This window comes from Cetorhinus maximus, chromosome 6 (genome assembly GCF_964194155.1).
Source record: "Cetorhinus maximus chromosome 6, sCetMax3.hap1.1, whole genome shotgun sequence".
Classification (NCBI taxonomy): domain Eukaryota; kingdom Metazoa; phylum Chordata; class Chondrichthyes; order Lamniformes; family Cetorhinidae; genus Cetorhinus; species Cetorhinus maximus.
Window position 1 is genome coordinate 60,631,954 of NC_135884.1, and position 19,705 is coordinate 60,651,658.

A 19,705-nucleotide genomic window follows, 5' to 3' on the forward strand; every position below is an offset into this window, starting at 1 on the left:
CTAAGTGAAAGCTGGTGCAGACATGATGGGCCGAATGGCTTCCTCCTCCACTGTAAAAGTTCTGTGATTTTGTGATTCTGGTTCACCAGAATCTAGAATAGTTACAGCACAGAAGGATTTGGCCTGCATGCCCATGGCCAGTTGTCTGCAAAAGCAACTCGATTAGTCCCACTCTCCTGCCCTTTTCAAGTAGCCCTGCAATAATTTTCTCTTCAGGTGTTTATCCAATTCCCTTTTGAAAGCCATGTTTGAATCTGTCTCCACCATGTTCTCAGGCAGTTCATTCCAGATGCTAATCACTCATTGTGTAAAAGTTTATCCTCATGCAGCTTGGTCCTTTTGCCAGTCATCTTATGTCAGTGACCTCTGGCTCTTGACTCTGTCCTTAAGGGAAGGAGATCCACTAACTGTCGCCAGTCTGGCCTTGATGTGACTCCAGATCCACAACACTCTTGCTGATTCTTATCGGCTATGTGAACTGACCTAGCAAGCCACTCAGTTGTATTCAAGAAGATGGCTCACCACCACCCTCTCAAGGACAGTTAGGAATGGACAAGAAATGTTGGCCTTGTTAGTGACACTCACATCCCATGAATGTATAAAATTGGGAAAGAGTATGTAGATCAAAAATGGAGATAAGTTCGAACATTTGTCTGTTTTTCTCTGTTACTGAGTTACAGTGGAAGGGGAACTTTCAGAGCAGCTTTAAGGGAATTGACATTTCTCCCAATGTTTGAATGGATCAGTGTGTTTATTATGAAAGATGAGCAATCAGGAAGAGGTGATTAAAATATCTAGTCTTTGTATGCAATTGCTTCCGTGTTTTCCATGTATAAGTGACCAATCGGAAATTGAGTGATCACTACAGATGCAATTTGTTTAAGAATGTGTTTCCTCTGGAACAACTGGTTTAATTTAATTCCATCTAGAAAATGGATAAGTCAATGATTTGAAAAACATTAATTTGACCCTACTTGAGGGAATTATCCATAAGATATAGTTTAAGTTAATTTGACATCCTCATAGCATAAACTTGTTTGAAAAAAGGCTGCAAATGGACATGACAGCAGTTTTAGACCCTCCTCACATACATATATATAAAAAATATTTATATAGCATCTTATCATGTCTGTCATAGATGCCTTGGAGTGCTTCGTATACAATGAATCACTTTAAATTACAATGACAATTGATGTGTAGGCAATACAACAGCCATTTTGGAGCATAGTAAGCTACCACAAACAGCAATGAGATAAATGGCAAGTTAATTTTTTTTGGTGGTGTTGGTTGAGGGAACAGTGTTGCGAGGACATCAGGAGAGTTCCTTTTTTTTCTTTGAATATCACCATGACATTGTTAACATCCACCTGAAGCACTCAAACAGACAGGTAGGCCCTCCTCATTATTAGTATTGGCATGAGGTAAAGCTTTTCTACGTAACGAGTGGTTAGGATTTGGAATGTACTGTCTGATAGGGTAATAGATACACATTCAATAAGTAGCCTTCAAACAGGAACTAGATAAATACTTTGAGGGGAAAATGCAGGGATGTAGGAAAAGAGCAGGGGAGAGAGACTAAAAGCAAAATACTGCGGATGCTGGAAATCTAGAACAAAAACAAGAATACCTGGGAAAACTCAGCAGGTCTGACAGCATCTGTGGAGAGGAATATAGTTGACGTTTTGAGTCCATATGACTCTTCATCAGAACAAGATTCTGATGAAGGGTCATACGGACTCGAAACGTCAACTGTATTCCTCTCCGCAGATGCTGTCAGACCTGCTGAGTTTTTCCAGGTATTTTTGTTTTTGTTCTAGGGGAGAGAGACTAACTGCTTTGCTCTTCGAAAAAGTTAGCACAGACTCAATGGGATGAATAGCCTCCTTCTGTGCTATGCACTGGTTTATGATTCTACATCATGCCAAGAATTGTTGATACCTCCATTAAGGCTGATGTTGGCAGCTGTGAGCAACCATGACATTTGTTTCTTAAAGACAATCTAATGGTACATTCATAAACTTTTTGCATGGTGGTGCATTTCTCAATTTCTTGGCACTACGTTCATGGCCATTTCATTTCCTGGAGGATGATGTACTTGGACTTCCTGACACTGAAGTGAGTGCTGTTTGGTTGTACAGAACTGAAGCGCTGAAAAAAAGAAACATGTCTAAGCTTTCTGTTCTGCTTTCATCACGACATTCACAAGATAACCAACATAAGGGGGAAGACAACATTTATACTGTATGTGAAGAGAGTGCTGATTGGTTGGCAAGTGGCATTGCCATGGAGAATGCACCACTGATGGTGACTGACAGTTAACTGCCAAGCATTGTTTTTGAAATTTGAAATTTAAGCCAGGCAGCTTGACCCTGATTGGTCAAGGCATTGCCCTGAGGATGAGTCAGCAAATGGTTGTCACTTACTTTGTTTAGCTAATGTATACAGCAATGTATGTACATATTCTTTCTGTCTGCAAAGATCAGGGCCTTGTTTATCAATTTAGAGGGGAGGCAGTGGCTCAGTGGTATTGTTACTGGACTGGTAATCCAGAGAACCAGGGTAATGCTCTGGGGACCTGGATTCGAATGCCATCGCTGCAGATGGTGAAATTTGAATTCAATGAAAATTTGTAATTAAAAGTCTGGTGACCATAAAACCATTGCCGGTTATCTAACGTCCTTTAGGGAAGGAAATCTGCTGTCCTTACCTGGCCTGGCCTACATGTGACTCCAGACTCACAGTAATATGGTTGACTCTTAAATGCCCTCTGAACAAGGGCAATTAGGGATGGGCAATAAATGCTGGCCTAGCCAGCGCCACCCACATCCCATGAATGAATAATAAAAAAAATATATTTGGCGTCCAGTACACACAAATGCTCCACATTGCAAGCCTAACTGACAGTCTTAAATTGGTTGTCAGCGTAATTCTTAGCACATTGAGGATTATTTACCAAATGTCCAGTCGCAAAATGTTGTTTTCCCCCTTATAATGGTATTCTTGCGAGTGTCCTGATGAGTGCAAGTCGAAAAGCTTAGATATATCTCTCTTTTTCAGCAAAGTTAAATGTCATATGCTTGCAAAACTATTTTGCACGCTAATCTGACAACCTAGCTATTATACAAGAATTATATGTGACATATATGTTGCTCCAAGATGGTGCATATTGAGGACAAGATTTCCGTTTCCTATCCTTTCTAAATATTGTAACTTTCTGTGCTCATCATTGGCCTTGAAGAGCCAAATATTGATGCAATGCTCTTCATATAATCCATATTTTTTTCTTTTCCAGATGTACATACAGACCACCACCCTGACCATATCCATGAACCTAAGTGCTTCTGTGGCTCTGGGTATGCTGTACATGCCGAAGGTTTACATCATCATCTTCCACCCAGAACAGAATGTCCAGAAGAGAAAGCGTAGCTTTAAGGCAGTGGTAACTGCGGCAACAATGTCTTCACGACTATCCCACAAATCCTCAGACAGGCCTAATGGTGAAGCCAAAACAGAGCTGTGTGAAAATGTAGACCCGAACAGTAAGTAAATGAGACGTATGCACAATTTATTTTGTTTTTGTCATCTGTCTCTAAAGAGCTGACCAGTCGCTAAACCTAATAGCTTCAGTATGATACCCATTTACAAGCATACTGAGTAAACAATACAGGGAGCTCTATCTTGAACTGGTATCTTTATAATTAGATACATGTTATTGCTCTGAGCAATGTTGCAAATCCATGATTTAATTAGTATTCGTATCTCATAGCTTGTTGTCTGATGTGGTTAAAGGTGTAAGCATATATTTCAGTCCTCATGATTCTTGTGCTACAATTTTAAATTCTTTTGGAGCGTGCCATTACCCAGGTAACTATCATAGCTCCTAGTGTAAGAGGTTGAGTAATGTGATTAGAGAGGTAAATATTGCCAAAGTGCTTAATTCGATACTAACATTGAAAAAAAGCAAACAACGAGAGGCTATTCTTTCCAATAATTTAAAAGTAGGTGGCTGTTCCCTTACAAGGGAGCCAAGGGCTATGGGGGCCCAGGCAGGAAAGTGGAATTAAGGCCTCAGTCAGATCAGCCATGATCTTATTGAATGGCGCAGCAGGCTCAAGGAGCCGAATGGCCTACTCCTGCTCCCATTTTGTATGATCTTATCGTCTTAGGTTCATGTTTGGACACACTCAATAAGCTTGAGAAATATACCTCTTAAAAGTCTACTATTGTCTCAGAAACCTATACAGTCTACACAAACCTAATCCCAAACACAAACCAGTCTGTACAACCTAAACAAAAATACAGTCCCTATTTTTAAATTACTAGTGCCATACTGAGAATCATTTTGTTTGTATACTCCTCTCGGTGTTAATTACTACCCAATACATTTTATAAGTACATTAAGTGAAAAATAAGAATGAATTCCTGCACAGATAACCTTTCTTTTACCAGATGAAATGTGATGCATATTGAGTGATGGAACATGGTTAAAGAGATGCATTTATATAAAATAGGAACAAAATAAATAGATAGGAATAGATTGACAAGAAGTGACAAAACAGTGAATGATGAAAGCAATATATTTTTATGAAGAACTAAAATGGACAGAATCTGGAATACCAAAAGATAAGGAAAAATAATTTTAAAAATCAGGAAACTCAGTTGAAGGTACAGAATGAAATTACTGATGTCTCATTCAAGAAACCTGACTAAAGGAAGCTGACATTTTCTCCATTCAGTATTGTCAGTTCTTGAATGAGTGTACACAAATTTGGGTTTGCCATAAATGCCTTCTTGGATTCAGTGGTGTCAGTCACTGCCTTAAGCAGCCATTATGTTTATGGGAACTGATTCACACTACTCTGTTTCTGTTTGCACAGGAACATAACCCAGGGATTAATAATAGCATCCCTTTGCGATCTGCACCTAAATATTTGTGTCTTATGTATATGTTTCTCCAATCTTAGAATGATGATTGAGAAAATTCCTGTTGAGGTGAGATTTGATGTGAATTGATTCTTATCTCCTATCAGGTGAACACTCGTTATCAGCATCACTTACTTCCATCAACATGACTTCCCCCTGCATGACATAAAAAATAATGATTGCATCATGCTATCCTACTTTGGTGGATATTCGTGCTTCAGTCAAAGTTGGTTTTCGAACACGTTTTACCCATATCCATCTTTTACCTCACCGACCCTTTAATGCCGAGCTGTAGCTTTCATAGCTCTTTTGTTTTAAAGCCTGGTTCCAGGGTTAGCTTAGTCCAACTTACCCCTTTCCTGAAGAGCAGAGTCCATCAGCAATCAAGTTCACTGGATCAAGTGGATGTAGAAGTAATGAGTGTATATGATCAGTAGACTGTCTCTTTCAGTGTCTTCAGCACAACGATTTCGATGCTGTGTCTGAAAACCATCCTAAACCTGCCAGTCTTGTTGTCCTATGAATCCAACTCCTTATGGGGACTACACTTTACTCAGTATTAGTATTTTTAACATATATTACACTCAAGATGTCATAATTTGAACTTCAGAAACATGGGTGCCTATAATGCCTTTGTATATTAGTTGCATGTCCTGTGTTGCATACAGGAAGTCAAGATCAGATGTAGTCATCGAGCAAAAAGGAGTTAGAGGGCGTGGAATAATTGAACCTGACCACACAGCCATAATACAATTACCATTTTAAAGACAGACACACTGTTCTTATCTGCATAAATATTGATTTATATTATTTGTAATTAAATTAAACTAAGGTATGGCAACTTGAGAAGTGCAGAAGTAAATCTGGCTGGAGCATTTGAGCTTCTTTGCAGTACAGATGGTGTAGCTGGGACACATAAAACTGAAGTACCGCATTGCTACCACTTGTGAGAGGATGTAAATAAAGTGTGATGAACTATTATAGACAGGTTGCATTGTAAACGTGGGCATGGGAATTAATAATGAAGGGGCCTTCTCCTTTAAGTATGCTATTGAGAGCTTCATGGTGTTACATATGACTAAATGATGCACCTGGAAGAGGAAATTGACTGTTTAGAACCAGAGTGTTAAAGGTAAGATTTCTGCACAGAGACTGTCCCTTAAATACATGATAAGTACAAAGTCTAGGCACTGGTACGGTTGCAACCTTCCAGGATCATCGTAGTTCTCCAGAGATTAAAAATTAATCTCCTGGACATTGCTGTGAGCGACCCAGGAGAAAAAATTACAAGGCCATTAAGGAACATTGCGTTTATTTTTCATTTTAAATACTTCCATTTTTTAAAAAATGGAAATGGGGGGGAAATTTCAATTGACTTAGAGGCAGAAGGTCATGCAATGAATCTCAAGCTTTGAGATATATAGATTCAGAGTGGCCTGTTCTTCACAGACATGCTACACTTATCATGTGTCATGTCTCAATGTCACAGTGATGATTATTGGCAGACTATTCATCTTTTGCAAATTAGGCAGATCAGTAAGTTAACACTGGATAGTAATTGGGAGTGGGAGCACTGGCAATTTTTCTCTTCTGTAGTCCAGGGATGCTGAGTCCAATTGTATGAACTCATCTGTCACTAACTCAGCATAGACTTGGAACGCAACATGAGTCCCCATGATCTGAGAGACTCAGCTTCATGCCACCTTTACCAGTTGAGTCTTCAGGGCAAGTTTCCACATCAATGAACAGCATGACACTAGGAAGTTCTGAGGAACAAAGGGACCTTGGCGTGTGTGTCCATAGATCTCTGAAGGCAGAGGGGCATGTTAGTGGGGTGGTGAAAAAGGTATATGGGGCACTTACCTTTATCAATCGAGGCATAGATTACAAAAGTAGGGAGGTCATGTTGGAGTTGTATAGAACCTTGGTGAGGCCACAGCTGGAGTACTGTGTGCAGTTCTGGTCGCCACATTATAGGAAAGATGTGTTTGCACTGGAGCGGGTGCAGAGGAGATTCACCAGGATGTTGCCTGGGACGAAACATTTAAGTTATGAAGAGAGGTTGGGTAGACTTGGGTTGTTTTCGTTGGAGCAGAGAAGACTGAGGGGCGACCTGATCGAGGTGTACAAGATTATGAAGGGCATGGACAGGGTGGATAGGGAGCAGCTGCTCCCCTTAGTTGAAGGGTCAGTCTCAAGGGGACATAAGTTCAAGGTGAGGGGCAGGACGTTTAGGGGGGATGTGAGGAAAAACATTTTACCCAGAGGGTGGTGATGGTCTGGAATGCACTGTCTGGGAGGGTGGTGGAGGCGGGTTGCCTCTCATCCTTTAAAAAGTACCTGGATGAATACTTGGCATGTCATAACATTCAAGGCTATGGGCCAAGCGCTGGTAAATGGGATTAGGTAGGTAGGTCAGGTGTTTCTCACATGTCGGTGCAGACTCGATGGGCCAAAGGGCCTCTTCTGCACTGTGATTCTGTGATTCCAGCAATGTGTCAAACCAGAGTTTGCAGCACTGGGCATTGGAAGCTACATCATATGATGCCAGCATACAAATGTTAACATAGCCATTTGAAGTTTCTTTGGCAGATAATAAATGGGTCAGCGCCTCTACTAAAGTGGTTGAGAAGGCATTCTGAGATAAACAAGTCATGCTCTGTACATTAGTATTCCATTATGTCAATTCAGAATCCCAGAATCAGTTGACTTGTGCAACTCCATTGAACAGTGGTACAAGAAAAATTTGGAAATATGAAAAACACAAGTTACTTGGTAATTATAGTTTACTGTCTTGGAACAAAATGATTTGATAATTGCATAATAAAAAGTAATTTATTTCACTGTGTGCTAAAGTCACGTACTTTGAATTCAGAAATAAATTTGGCAGATTGCTACCACAAATGATTAAATGAGAACACAGGATTCTTGCTCAACCTATTATTCATGTTACATTGAGATCCTATTAATTGGCTTCAATAAAAACTGTTTAATTCTGTGTTTACTTAATCCATTTAAGAGATGAATGAGCTATATAGAGAATTTGTGATACGTTAAAATATAATTCACTGGTGACTTTGTAATTCACAGGCAGCTAAGTTAAAGATGACTTGTGAAATTACCCTCATTAGTTCGTCATTGATGGGTGTTCTCTTTTCATGGTCAGATTTTGTCCAAGCGCCATTCACCCCAAAGAATTTTTGCCCACAGAGTTGCTGAAAATGTGAACTGATAATCATGGAGTGAGGGAAACAGGGCATCTGATACCTGAATGAATAGGCAACCAACAGCATATCTCTAACCAATGCACGTCAAGGAGTGGGAAATGAACAGTGGAAGGACTGAGACGGAAGATAAATTAAAGAGGTCAAACTCAATGTCAAATCAGGTACAGAAAGAAAAATAAAGAGAGGAGAAAAAGATAGGAATAAGAGAGTGAGTAAATCAAAAGATGGAAAGGGAAAGTAAAAAGTCTCAAACTCTAAGGTTTATCATTTTTAAATTTGCTAAATCAATTCACAACCTGCAGCAATGAGACCCCACATTTGTCATTGGTGACTGTTGGTGCCAGAGAGGGTGATTAATACTACTCATGTCAATAAAAGAGTCCATACACTTGTAATTAATAATTCCAAATATCTCCAGCAGGTTTAGTTCCTAACTAAGATATAAATCGAGTAACGACATGCCATTAAATGCCTTTCCATGGTGAACTAGACAGCAAGATATTGTTTTCACGAAACTAATGGTGGAGTGATGCAACTCTGACAGTGGCCTTTAGATATTCACATTTAACCATGCACCTGCCCCTCGCCTGAATTTGCTGTGCCATTTATGCATAGATAACGGCAAGTGCCATAATACCCACCATTACCTTGACAGCAAAAACTGGCCCATTTTTTAAAGAAGTAATAATGAGGCCTCTCTAGCTAACTCATTATTTCAGTGCATGTTCAGCATTCAAGGCATTTTCTTCCATCCCATTCCTTTCCACTCTCCCCATGTCACTTGACTTGCTATTGAGTTTGCGTATTTGCAATTACATGGACTTCTTTATTCGTATTTTGAGCGTCAAAGAGCAGTCCTCAAGCAGGGATGGATATGGTTGATACAAAGCACTCCCTTTCCTGTTGTACCTGTCCACTGATGTTCTCTGTGGGCAAGAAATGGGAATAGGTCTATGTTTTCTGTACCTCCAAATTCCTTTCTCAGGACCTGCTGAATTCTGGACATAGAGCGTAAGATCCCCTTCTATAATGCAAGGGGAAGGGCAATTTTAACCTATCCCATCAGGTGAGAAGTGGGAAGGTTGGCCGAAGTCTGTTTTACATCTCACTGTTTATGGTTTTCAGTTGAGAATAAAATCAGGGCAGGGTGTTAAGCAGGTGACCGATCTGAATCATTTGGTTAAAGCTAAACCCATGGTGCCAGCTGACCTGCAGCCTCAGAGTAGGGTAAAGAACACATTGCCAGTGGTTATAAAGGTGACTAGAAAGGTGGTCTTGAACTTCTGCACATCAAGCTGCTTCTAGACTGCAGCAAGTGACATCTCCAACATCTTATGCTGCTTCATCCAGTGCTGAAAAAGGGAGGTCACTGATGCAAAGAGAATCAAATGCATTGCATTCTCTTTTTTTCTAGAGAGAAACAGGTAGAGCATACACCTTGGTCAGAATAGTGGGCTTACACGTGGTTCAGGGAGCTATTAACTGCATACACATTGCTTTGTGGACACAGCATCTAAATTTTGAAGTGGAGAGCAAACACAAAGGTTCCACTCCGCAATGTCCAGCTGGTGCGCGGTCATATTCAACACATCATACAGATCAGTGCCCAGGATCATGACAGCAGTAATGATGCCTCTATTCTGCATCAGTCTGCTACACCACCAACATTTGAGCCATCATGAGGAACCAGAGGATGGTTAGTGGACGAGAAGGGCTAACTAGCTCATGAGAGCGACCCAAATATGTGGGCAGCCAATTTTTAAATTCATTCATGGGATGTGAGCTTCACTGGCTAGGCCAGCATTTATTGCCCATTACTAGTTGCCCTTGAGAAGGTGGTGGTGAGCTGCCTTCTTGAACCTCTGCAGTCCATCTGGTTCAGGCACACCCACAGTGCTGTTAGGAAGGGAGTTCCAGGTTTTTCACCCACTGACAGTGAAGGAGCAGCGATATATTTCCAAGTCAGGTTGGTGAGTGACTTGGAGGGGAACCTCCAGGGGGTGGTGTTCCCATCTATCTGCTGCCCTTGTCCTTCTAGGGTAGTCGTGGGTTTGGAAGGTGCTGTCTAAGGAGTCTTGGTGAATTCCTGCAGTGCAGCTTGTAGATGGTACACACTGCTGCTACTGTGCATCGGTGGTGGAGGGAATGAATATTTGTGGATGTGGTGCCAATCAAGTGGGCTGCTTTGTCTTGGACGGTGTCCAGCTTCTTGAGTGTTGTGGGAACTGCACTCATCCAGGCAAGTGGGGAGTATTCCTTGTGCTTTGTAGTTGGTGGATAGGCTTTGGGGAGTCAGGAGGTGAATTGCTGGTCGCAATATTCCTAATTCCTGACCTGCTCTTGTAGCCACAGTATTTATATGGCTAGTCCAGTTCAGTTTCTGGTCAGTGGTAACCCCCAGGATGTTGATAGTGGGGGATTTAGTGATGGTAATGCCATTGAACATCAAGGGGCGATGGTTAGATTCTCTCTTGTTGGAGATGGTCATTGCCTGACACTTGCGTGGTGCAAACGTTACTTTCCACTAGTCAGCCCAAGCCTCGATATTGTCCAGGTCTTGCTGCATTTGGACATGGACTGCTTCAGTATCTGAGGAGTCGCGAATGGTGCTGAACATTATGCAATCATCAGCGAACATCCCCACTTCTGACCTTATGATGGAAGGAAGGTCATTGATGAAGCAGCTGAAGATGATTGGGGCTAAGACACTACTCTGAGGAACTCCTGCAGTGATGTCCTGGAGCTGAGATGACTGACCTCTAACAACCACAACCATCTTCCTTTGTGCTAGGTATGATTCCAACCAGTGGAGAGTTTTCCCCCGATTCCCATTGACTACAGTTTTGTTAGGGCTCCTTGATGCCGCACTCGGTCAAATGCTGCCTTGATGTCAAATGCAGTCACTCTCACTTCACTTCAGGAGTTCAGTTCTTTTGTCCATGTTTGAACCAAGGCTGTAATGAGGTCAGGAGCTGAGTGGCCCTGGCGGAACCCAAACTGGACTTCAGTGAGCAGATTATTGCTAAGCAAGTGTTGCTTGATAGCACTGTTGATGATTCCTTCCATTACTTTACTGATGATTGAGAGTAGGCTGGTGGGGCAGTAACTGATCGGATTGGACTTGTCCTACTTTTTATGTACAGAACGTACCTGGGCAATTTTCCACATAGCTGGGTAACGCCAATGTTGTAGCTGTACTAGAACAGCTTGGCTATGGGAATGGCAAGTTCTGGAGCACAAGTCTTCAGCACTATTGCTGGAATATTGTCAGGGCCCATAGCCTTTGCTGTATCCAGTGTCTTCAGCCATTTCTTGATATCACGTAGAGTGCGTCGAATTGCCTGAAGACTGGCAACTGTGATACTCCGGGACACGTGCCAGTGTCTCACTTGGCATGGATTCCGCCTAGGCTCCCCTTTAAAGCACGCATAGTATATCTGGTGGCTGCAAGTGTGAGAACGAGTGATGGGGTTTCTTCTTCATCACTGAATTCTTTGTATTCATATCTTGCTGCTGCACCACTGCCTGGCCAGGTGGTAATTCTTGCCTGGCCAGGTGTATCTGAAAGCAGGAAGGCTCAAGGGTAGGATTGTGATGATGGGGAGTTAGGGATAATTAGATGTGCATGCTTACGCCATCTATAGCTTGTAATTCAGAACAGATTGTGGCATGAGGGGAAAGTGGGATCTGAGGAGAATTAAGAATGAATACATTGTCACTTGCAATAGTTTCAGCCCTACTATTGGCCATTCCCTCAGCAACGGCCACCCCAATGACGGCTAGAACCCATCTTGTCCATCAGCTGTGCCCGTACTTCATTGGCTGGACTCTGCAACCTGTGCAATGCCTTTTCCTTTGAGAGAGAGGGAAGTGTGTCAGTAACTGTGGTGCAATGTCTGTACGTGATGTGTCTTTCATGGTTGAATAGCTGGCAGTATGTGTAAGCTCTGAGATGTGCTTGTGAGTCTTGCAGTAATGCTGTTTGTATGAGGAGGATGGTGTGAAGCTATGAAGGTGAGGTATAAGTCATAATTGCTAGGGATTTTTGGAAGATGGGTAATGGGATGTGATGCATTGAACAAGAGTGTGAGACTAATGGTAAAGTTCTTGGGATATGACATTTGAAGATGCATTCACTAACCTTGACCATTCGTGAGGTCATTGAACATCTTGTGGCACTATATTCAGGTCCTTGGGGCTACACTGCTGGGCATTGACCCTGACCGTCAAATGCTCCCACTGCCTTTGCAGTGTTTGAGCCTCTTGGTCCCATGTAGATGGAGAATCTCTCTCCTCTTGCCTCCAATGCTGCGTCAAAGAACTTGAAGTACAACCTCTGCACTTTTATGCCATTCCTGTGTCCTTCCCTGGTCCAACTCACATCCAGAATGACTGAGTACCTGCTCCAGTTAAAACGCATCTTCCTTTTAAGAGTGGAATGGTGACTGTACTTCTAAAACAGTAAATTAGAATATGTGAAGTATTTTGGGACACACTCACACCCTTGATAAAATGCTGTACATGTTCAAGACTTTCCTTCCACTTTTATCCATCTTTATTTTTATCTTTATTAAGTCACCAAAACTGGATGCAGCACTAACCTTCCCACAAATACTTTATGGACAATTTATTCATTTATCCCAACATTGTGTTTTTGTTTTCTGTAACATTGCTGCTATATAATCTGATGATATTTTATAAGCTAATTTTCCCTTTCATATCTGTCATTTTATACACTCTTTATTTCTCTAACGTGATCCTGCATTTTGCAATGTTAAATGTCATTTGCAATTCATCTGATGAATAGATTGATCTCTAGATTTCTTTGAACTACACCAACTCCATTGAAACAGTCCATTTTCCTAAACTATAGATATTTGATTTGCATGGTGATACCTTCTAATAAACCTCAGAAGAAGTGGCCCCGCTGGTGATGCCTGGAAGACTGTTGACTCCTGCAAGCCATTTGAAGCTGCAGTTGTCTTTTGATTCAAGTTTTTGAGCACTAAATTCTCACTTTTCTAAAGTGCTTTATTTGAATTATTGGATAAATCTTTTTTTTTACTGCTAAAATAGCTCTGAATGATCAAAAACAGGCTGTCACACCATTGATACTTATTCTTGAACTATCGCCTGCTTCCCATTCAAATTGTCATCCGCTCTTTGATTGCAAGGAGTTCCATTGTGTTCATGAGACAGCTGTGAATGATTTTATCAAATGCTTTCTGAAAGTTGAGATGTAATATATCAACTGTATTACCCTCAACCACAAACTCAAGAGCATCTTCAAAGAACACAAATGCATTTTTCTTGTTAATGAGTGCCTTTAATGAATCCGTGTTGGATTCTATTTCTAGTCTTTACTGCCACAAGGTGAATCTCAGTTATCTCCTCTGTAATAAACTCCAGTATTTCTTTTGCTGAGTACCAGATGTCAAGCTATCAGGTCTGCAATATTTTGGGTAGAGTTGTTGAGCTGGAAGCTATGTTTAATCAAACTCAGCCTGAAACATTATATATTACCATACTGACCAATGACATTGTGAAAATTATCATCTTAATCCAAAATCTGTGCATTCTGGTAACTAACATTTTGGACAAACTATTCGTCATCCATAAAAGTCAAGTTTGATTGATTTTAAAAAAAGCATAGTCTATAATTTTGTACAGTGAACTCTATATAAATCAAGACTAATTTCATATTTATTAATCACTCTTGATGTAGATCCTGCTTTTAACTGAATGAAGTATTCCTACTTGTCAATACTTCAATTTAATTGTTTGGGAATAAACATATTCATTTAATGACATTCACATGTTGCAACCTTGATTCCCTTTGCCACGTCCCTACAACTATATTCTCTCTGATAACTTTTCAACACAATGCGGTACCATACAGGGCTGCCCTTTTCTCTTGGATAACCCCTTGATTCAGCAGCATGAACTCATTTTGCCACATAGCTTGTTCCAATTCATAGACTATATTTCATGTCCTTGCTTGTAGATTCAATACCCCTTTATTTTTAGATAACTAAGCAATATATCTAAGAAGATGCACACAATTCCTTGAACTTCTTTGAAGTGCATGCCTTACTGATCTTCATATTCCTTGTATATTCCTGGGTGAAAGTGGCAGCCAGCAATCTCCATTAATGAAAACATATATAAAAATACATCTAACACAACTACTGTTGCGAATTTATACTCAAGTAATCACATAAAGGATCTATCTTCAATCATTTAATTTTTAAGTGTCTGCAAACAATTGCTTAGAGTCCTTTTGTTGTCTGTAATTCCTGTTGTCATCTTATAATTCCTTGCAGTCACTTTAGTCATCTTCAGCTGACTTTGAGATGATGCCTGGTCATTGTACATTGTAAAAGAAAGCAAAATTATGTGCATTTATATAGCATTTTTCAGGACCACTGGACATCTCAAAGCCCTTTGCAGTCAATGAAGTAGTTTTCAAGTGTAGTGACTGTTGTAATGTAGGAAACTCAGTGGACAAGTTGCACACAGCAAGCTCCCACAGACAGCAATGTGTTTATGACCAGATAATCTGTTTGTTTTTGTGATGTTGATTGAGGGATAGGTATTAGTCAGAGCACCAGGGATAATTCCCCTGCTCTTCTTCGAAATAATGCCCTGGGACTTTTTACATCCACCTGAGCAGGCAGCTGGGGCCTCGGTCTAATGCCTCAGCGGTAATATGGCATCTCTGACAGTGCTGTTCTCCCTCAGTACTACACTGGAGCGTCAGCCTTGATTTTTATTTTAAAAATAATTCAAATTCCTATCAAGATCAGAATTGATATTATTTGGCAGTTACAGCCCTCATTTATTTTATTTTCTTCATGGGAATATTTTTCCTTTCCAAGTCTCTACCGTAAAATGTTTTTCTCTGTTATTGGATTTCTTGAGTCCTGCTTCATACTTAATCCTCTCTACCACTCCATTCATGCTCAAAACATGCTCCTCTAAATTTGTGCATCTCTTTGATATTTTTGGTGCTCTCCTTTATTACAACACCAGATTTGTTCTCATTAAAACGAAGGGCCTTATTTTATACTTTCAGTTAAGATAAGGCTGCAAGGTTTTTTACTCAATTAGTGATTGAATCATGAATGACTAAAGCCATGTCAACCCTTTCCATCAGTCATAAGTTTTACTGTTTCCATAAAACTCATTTTGTTAGCCCGAATGTTATATTTAATGTGAACTGACTGGCATCTCGTGGTTTTTGTCATAATCTTTTATATCGCTAATCTGTCACTATTCGTACTTATTTTGCAGAATATAGAATGAACTGAACCACATCAATTTTTTTTTCCTGAATTATATTAAGCCATTTTCGCTGTGTCATTTTCACGAGCCTCATTAGTCTTGTTAGCCCATTCCATTCTTATTGGTCAGGCCGTTGCAATAAATCACTCAGTAGATATCTCCATGCACAGTCCCCTCTTTATTAAGCCTTACTAAGTGATGGGGAATGGGAATTTCTCCTCCTCCTAGTTCTACTCCACCATCTGCCCTCATGTTTGCAGTGAGATGGAGTAAATAAACTCTGTAAGCAAAAGTGGAGCATGGATGTAATTGGGATTTCAGCTTGTCACTCCCTGTCAATAGTGTTAGATACTGGTGTGTAATGGGGCAGGAGGAGGAATTTTCTCAGCAATCCCATTTGAAATCAGGCAGGAACACTGCACAGAATGTGGAAAAATTTTGGCCAACTGCGAACTCACTGTTCCAAATGGAATTTCATTATACCCCCTGCTGTTACCACTGCCGGCCACTCCTTCCCCTCCTGTCCCGTAGCAATTGTGGCCGTCAGGGAGTGACAAGGGTCCAAGGGTGGGGATGTAAGACCAGGATCTCTGAAAAATTTCCTTTCTGCCCACTCCACTAACTGTCAGTTCCTGGTTCCTCCAAGTTGGCAGTGACAGTGGATCCCAGGAAGCAGCACTTAAAACAAAAGCCGCCCCTCCTGAGGTGAGTGGGCCTTGGAGCAAATTTCACTCACTCCAGTTGTTCCAAAATGCTTACCTACTCAAGCTGAGGCCTTAAATGGGAGACTTTTTCCGCATCTTTGAGATAATTTTCTTCCTTTGAAGGCTCCACGTCACATCTTCTTATGCTATGGTATCGTCCCTGCTGCAGCACTGCCAGGGGTTTATGCACTTGAACTGGCAGGCTCTGCCTTGCCAGCAGGACTCTCGCCAGAAGCCCGCTGTGTGTGCAGTTGAATGCCAAGGCAGGGAAATGACTTGGGTTTGGAGCCTGTCCAGGGGAGAAGGTTGAAATCTCATCCATCCTGAAAAGGAAAATCCTGGCATCAAAGTCTGACTGTGTATTTGAAGAGGTTTTCAATTAGTATTCCCTGCTGTTTTATAAATAGACAATGTTTGTTTGAACATCAGACATCATCTCCCTGCTTTGAGATGCTCCAGTGGTATTATTGATGCCAAGCCACTTGCCTTGTTTGCTATATGGGGCCAGGCAAGTATACAAAGCTGAGCAATGCTACGAGAACACGACACAGACAAAGCTGTGCAGAACATTGCAAACTATATTACAGTCACACAACTGCCAGAGTAGCCTAAAGCTAAGAGTCGTTTAGATCAGTGATAATCTCAGATGCATGGGCTCGAGCCTACAGACCAGCCATGGCTACAGCTGGCGGAGGGGTGAAGATTTTGACTATGATGAGGAGACTGCTGGCTGGCACAAAGGTGGCCTTAGACTTCCTTATCAGGCTTGGAGGAAAGCTCTTGTATTTCCTGACCTATAGGAAATATAACCAGAAGAGCTGATGTATTTAAAAAAAAAAGTTATGAATACTCTTACTGGTTTATTTTTTCATTAAACTGTGTGCATGTTCACCTGGGCGGGAGGGATGAGAAAGGGGCAGTTTCAATGTAACCCACTCATGCATGTTTCTGTCCTTTAACGTTTCCACATTACATTGGAGTGAACCATGGATGTATACTTGCTTGATGGGTCTTTAAATTACATTGACAAAACCATTGAACAGGTACTCTTAAATCTAGTTATTCTGCTGTAGAAAATCAGCAATGCTAATTGACAATTTCTTCAAATGCACACAATAAGGCCCTGATTTTAATTGCTCCTGCCTGGTGGAAACTGGATAGCTGGGCAGTTAAAATGCAGTCAGTCACTGACCCCATTGATCCTTCAGAAAATAAGAACAGTAGTAATAGCAGCAGGAACAGATCACACAGCCTGTCGAGCCTGCTTCGTCATTCAATATGACCATGGCTGAATTTCACCTTCAACTCAATTTTCCCACCTGCTCCCCATGTCCTTTGATTCCTTGGGAGACGAAGACCAAATATCGGTCTGCGTCAGCCTTAAATATATTCAATGATGGAGCATCCACAACCCTCCGGGGTAGGGAATTCCAAAGATTCACAACCCCTTGAGTGAAGAAATTTCTCTTCACCTCAGTCCTAAATGATCAGGCCCTTATCCTGAGACTGTGCCTCCTTCTGGATTCCTCAGCCATGGGAAACAATCTTGACCCTGTCAAGTCCCTTCATAATCTCGTGTGCTTCAATGAGATCACCTCACATTCTCCTAGAGACTATAAACCCTGTATACTCAGCCTTTCATCGTGGGACAACCTCCTCATCCCAGGGATCAATCTAGTGAACCTTCGCTGTACTGCCTCCAAATTGCAAGTACATCCTTCCTTAAATATGAAGAGCAGAATTTCACAGTATTCTAGATGTGGTCTCACCAAAGCCCCATACAATTGTAACAGGATTTCTTTATTCTTGTACTCCAACCCCCTTCCAATAAAGGCCAACATGCCATTTGCTTTCCTCATTGCTTGCTGTACCTGCATGCTAACCTTTTGTGTTCCTTGTACAAGTACACGCAAGTCTCTCTGAACATCAGCACTTACAAGTTTCACACCTTTTATAAAATATCCTCCTGCCTTTCCATCCAGTCTTGTTGAGTTCATCACCCGAACTAAATTCCCACACACATTTGCCTCTCTGATGCCCTGTAAAAATCGAGGTGTAAGTGCTTGAATTGTACCTGAAATATGCACTACAGATGTACATGTTCTCTTAACTGAGAGTGCAGGTGACAATGCATTAACTTCCTGTACAATATACAGATGCAATTTGATGTTGCAAATTGTTTGAGATGACAGCCCTTTCAATACAATTTTATTTGCCTTTGTGATGGCTAAAGAATAATAATTAAAAAATGCACATTGGAAATAAAGAATTTGATGGGATCAATACCTCCATTGGACAAATGATTAATGGAAAAATGATGCCAGGGCTGAAGTCATTTCTTTCATTGAGCTTTGCTGTCTGTGCAATGAATGGGAGTATTCTTCATCATCATTCCTTTAATGAGAATCCTCCGCTCACTTGTGGTTGGGATAAATGGGATGCCATTGTAGAACTGGTAATGATTTGAATTTAAAAATCGCCAGTTTTCTTTGCTCCTCTCCTGAAGGCAGTGACTGTTATTGGGGTACAGCCCCTCAGTCCCATGTCCAAGTATATGTCTATCTTGATGGTAAATCATAGTGGGCTGCTTGGTCATGGAGGGAATGCAAACCAGGCCAAACCTATTCTCAACTAACCTGCACACTTTCTGTGAGGAATCACTGCAGAGCAATCATGAACAGGAATCCTATCTGTTTCTTCTCTCAAAACCCAGGTGAGGGGAGACCAATTGAAATATCTCAGCTAGGACGAACAAACTTAGCAATGGGGCTCAAATCTAGGACTATTTGGTCTGTATGTCTCCATTCCGTACTATTCATTGTGCTTACTGACATAGTTTGACTGGAGAACTTCCAAATAGGTCACTGAGTCTCAGGTCAAGAGTCTCTGCTCTAATGAATACCAAGAAGTGTAATGCATGTGCACATCACAAGCTGTCATGAAACCTCATGGCACAATGAGTTAGCTTTCCTTTTATTCTCAGTCAGTGAAAAAATATCAAGCTTAAAAAGGGTATTCGCTTTTGCATTGTTTAAATTAGCCTACTCTTCAAAACCTTTTCATTAGCCTTAATGTTGCAGATACTATAACGTCACTGTCCCCCATTCACCCATATATTCAGAACTGTAAATTGTACTACACATAGGAAATATTCCGAACAGATGCTTTGCTCTCTCCTGGAAATTCTCTCAATTATGTAAGTTTCCCCTAATTGAAAACGTGAAAAGATGCATTGCAACCTACATGAGCAAAATATAACTCGGCTAGAGTTGTAGGAAAATGTCGCAAAAAAATTTACATTCAACGTACATCCAAGAAAAGGGTGAAAACTCTTCTTTAAAGAAAACTACCTGGAATAAACTTAAAAATAAAACAAAATCTCATTGGAGAATCTCAGTGTTGGTGTTTGCCAACCTATAACATCTACAGTTATTCTTTTTCACCAGTATAAATGCTATTGAGTCGGTACACACCTCCCAGCAAATATTGTAACAGACAAGAAAGCCAGGCCATGTTACGTTGTGTTATTATAATGAGGTGAGTAATATCAGTGTTGGGGAATGGAGC

At 40.9% G+C, this 19,705-nt stretch overlaps 1 protein-coding gene across 3 annotated transcripts in view; it reads left to right on the forward strand.

The window, feature by feature from the left end:
- The window catches only part of LOC144681777 (metabotropic glutamate receptor 7-like), a 697,320-nt gene that overhangs the window by 651,194 nt on the left and 26,421 nt on the right, over positions 1–19,705 (forward strand). For all 3 annotated transcript variants that reach the window (XM_078543769.1, XM_078543768.1, XM_078543771.1), the window contains one exon: positions 3,293–3,539. In XM_078543769.1, coding sequence (XP_078399895.1) covers positions 3,293–3,539 — 247 coding nt within the window. The remainder of the gene's footprint in view (positions 1–3,292; positions 3,540–19,705) is intronic.